The following is a 3,394-nucleotide window of genomic DNA, read 5'->3' on the forward strand; positions in this document are numbered from 1 at the left end:
TATATATATAATTAGCGTAGGGTTACTTACCCTGTTCATATAACCCCATACTGTGTATGTATATATATCACACACACACACAGTATGGGGTTACATGGACAGTGCATGTAATATTATGCAGTATGAGGTGTAACAGGTGATTAGAGCCTCACACAGCTGCAGCCCATCGGATTGAGCTCCATCCTGTCCGGGTCGACTCTAAGGGTATGTGCGCACGTTGCTTTTTACCTGCTTTTTTGCTGCTTTTTCTTCTGCGCTGTTTAATGCCAAAATGGATGTGTTCTTCTATTCAAGCAAAGTCTATGGGAATTTGGGTTTCTTGTTCACACTATGTTGTTCAAAATGCTGCCTTTTTGTGGCAGAACTTTGGTCAAAAACTCAGCTTTGCAGTGCAAAACCCAAATGGCAAAAACAATTGACATGTTGCTTCTTTGAAAAGCTGAGTTTTTGACCAAAGTTCTGCCACAAAAAGGCAGCATTTTGAACAACATAGTGTGAACAAGAAACCCAAATTCCCATAGACTTTGCTTGAATAGAAGAACACATCCATTTTGGCATTAAACAGCGCAGAAGAAAAAGCAGCAAAAAAGCAGGTAAAAAGCAACGTGCGCACATACCCTTACCTGGCAGAGCTGCAGACCCCCCAGACACAGCGCATGGAGTCAGTGAGTGAGCGCGCCCCCTGCTGGACACGTCAATGAATCACCTTAACAAGTTTGCGTTGCACAAATCATCACTTTTCTCCGGATTTTCTCTTTAAACTTTATTTATAACATCTCATTTCTTTAATCGTAAAAAAATCCTTTATATAAAAAGTTACAAAAAAAAGGTCACATAAATAAAACAATATCATTCTGACTAAGGCTAAGCTCTGCCGGCATTTACTGACATCAGACACGATTTTCTGGTCGAGAACCATTTAAAAACCGATCTTCACTGTTAAACGCCCACAAGATTCAGCTCTGTTACAGTAAAGCAACTTTTACACACATACACACTCACACAAGCACAGGGAAGGTGGTGATCACATCGGCATGGGGGAACTACAAGTCCCAGCAAACCTACAAGGCTGGGACTTGTAGTTCCCCTGAGCAGCCGCAGAGCCACTTCTGCTGCACAGTCACACATACAATAGAAAACTGACATACATCATCGTTGTAGCTTATATCTGCAGCTTCCAAGTCAACATGGGTGGTATTGGTTTAACCCCCTCTGCTCCTGGAGCATGGCACTCATGGGGTTAAACGCATGTCCTCCACTGATAATACTGCTGGGCTTCCTTGAATTTGTAGTACAGTACTGGAAAAAAATACTTTGTGATGCCTCTTTAAATCTGGATGACAAGGGACCCCTTGTTCAGCAGGTGATTGTAATATTGGTCCAGCCAGGTCCTCAGTTCAGAGATCTTGTACCCCTCTGGTCCTCTGCCCCCTTGGTAGACCACCTTTCCATCCAGGATGATGTAGAGTCTTTCGAAGTAGGCACCATAGGCGGCATTGGATGCATTGGACATCGTATCGACCACTACCCTGCAGCCGGGCACACCCTGGAGCATCAGCTGAGCAGCTTGCATTCGGTCCTGGAGGCTCTGATGCTTTGGGATCTGATAGGAGGCATCTGTGCTTACCCAGCCGTCTGAAGGATGGGCTTCCTCTATATACACCAGCAAAAAATCTGCAATGTCAATGTGCTGGGTAGCCAGCCTGTGATACGCCTGCAGGCGAGCCATGAAGGGGGGTCAGGTGCAACTGCCAAAATTAACAACCAGGGGTCTCTGTCCTTGGGAGAAGTCCAGTATCCTGCACAGCCGCTGTCCCTCCAGCATGACCACCTCAGTGTTGGGGGCAGAGTAGCCCAGGTGGGCTGACTTAAAGTAGTCTAGTTTTTGGCCATGCCACACAGCCTTGAGAGACTCCAGAGTGCACATGCGGTTGGAGTCAGAGACGCACAGAGGGGGGTCCTCTCTCTCAGGGGTCTCCTCCTTCACAGTAAGTAGGACCCTCCTTCTGATGCACTGGAAGTCCAGAAGCCACAGCATGAGGGCTGTGAGCAGGAAGCGAGGCAGCAGGAGGCAGCAGGCAACCACCTGTTTGAGAAGTTTGCAGGTGTGGTGGGCTCCAGGGCTGTGCAGCATGGTGACGCCCCCCGTGGATGCTCCAGGCGCAGCAGCACCACCTCAGGGGCTCCCAGGCTCTTGTGAGATCCCTCTTCTCTTTTTCCCCATTTTATAGCCACAGATTTAAATGAAAACGATGACTCCACCTCCGGACAGATACGCCTCTCTGTACTTGAGCCTGGGGATTACCTACCCTCCACTCTTATGACCTACAAAGCGACTATTGCCAAGCGCAGAGGATGCCAACAGGGGTCTTTCACAGGACATGCTGGGTACCAGGGGCATTTTACACTAAGCACCCTCACTATTACAGTATGCCCCCCACTCCACACCCAGCTCCTCCATCTGCCTCGGGCTCTCTCCAATTATTGATCCCACAGTAACTTTTTTCAGTGCGCAAAACCCACTCGCATCCACACTGCTATAACGCATCAGTCCTGTATGGCTGCTCACTAGTGACGTCTCTATGGGACTGTGCACAGGACATTTCGGGGTTTTCACATTGCATTAACCCTTCTGTCATTAACCCTTCATAGACATTGTACCCCGAACCATCCTTCACCTATTACCGGAAAATTCCAAGTCCCAGCACAGGGTGGAAGCGCATTACAAGGTGATCCGAGTCTGCTCATGGCACCCCAAAAACAAGCAGATGTCTTCAGATCTACAAGTAGTTATCACCCGGCTTCAGAGGACCCAGATGAGATTAGTGGGGTGCAGAGCAATAATAGGCTTCAATATGGTCCATGTATCAGCTCTCCATTACATAATGCACAAGTTATACAATCAGAATTCTCTTTATATCTTGCAAAGCACCAAATCTTATCTCATTCTCTGCTTCTATTTGCTAAATATTAGCAACCCCCTCTGCCAAAGCCCCTTTTTATCGCCTGACCTTGTGTGGGTCCCATGGGAAGCCAATAATATGTTGTTGCAGAGGAGGAAACGATAAAAAGGATTTCGTAGTAGCCTGGGTTATTTGCAGGTGATCCAGACTCTGCTACTGACCACAGGGTGAGCTCTCTGAGAACTGTCAGATGCAACCTGTTGCGAGCGAAGACAGCAAGATTCAGCGCAAGTTCCCCCAGTGACCACTAGAGGGGGCTGTTGTCTGATCTTCCATGGAGCCTTCACAGTCACTCTGCAAAGAAGTGTTCCAGTAATGCACATTCCACCCCACCCAGAAGCAAATGCAGGTCTTTTTTCGTCTTCTATATAAACATTAATTACCTCTAACTTTTTCTTTCTTTATTTATTTGTATTAATTTCTGGCCTAGA

The 3,394-nt window shown here is 47.2% G+C and overlaps 1 protein-coding gene across 1 annotated transcript; it reads right to left on the minus strand.

Annotated features, from left to right (window-relative positions):
- Positions 1–748: 748 nt before the first annotated feature.
- DIO3 (iodothyronine deiodinase 3) lies at positions 749–2,547 on the minus strand. The gene is made up of 2 exons (XM_075330752.1): positions 1,127–2,547; positions 749–1,043 (listed from the first exon to the last, which is right to left on the minus strand). The coding sequence occupies exon 1, from the start codon at positions 2,132–2,134 to the stop codon at positions 1,328–1,330; it is 807 nt and encodes a 268-aa protein (XP_075186867.1). The 5' UTR covers positions 2,135–2,547; the 3' UTR covers positions 749–1,043; positions 1,127–1,327.
- Positions 2,548–3,394: the final 847 nt, after the last annotated feature.

Source organism: Anomaloglossus baeobatrachus, chromosome 12 (genome assembly GCF_048569485.1).
Source record: "Anomaloglossus baeobatrachus isolate aAnoBae1 chromosome 12, aAnoBae1.hap1, whole genome shotgun sequence".
NCBI classification, from domain to species: domain Eukaryota; kingdom Metazoa; phylum Chordata; class Amphibia; order Anura; family Aromobatidae; genus Anomaloglossus; species Anomaloglossus baeobatrachus.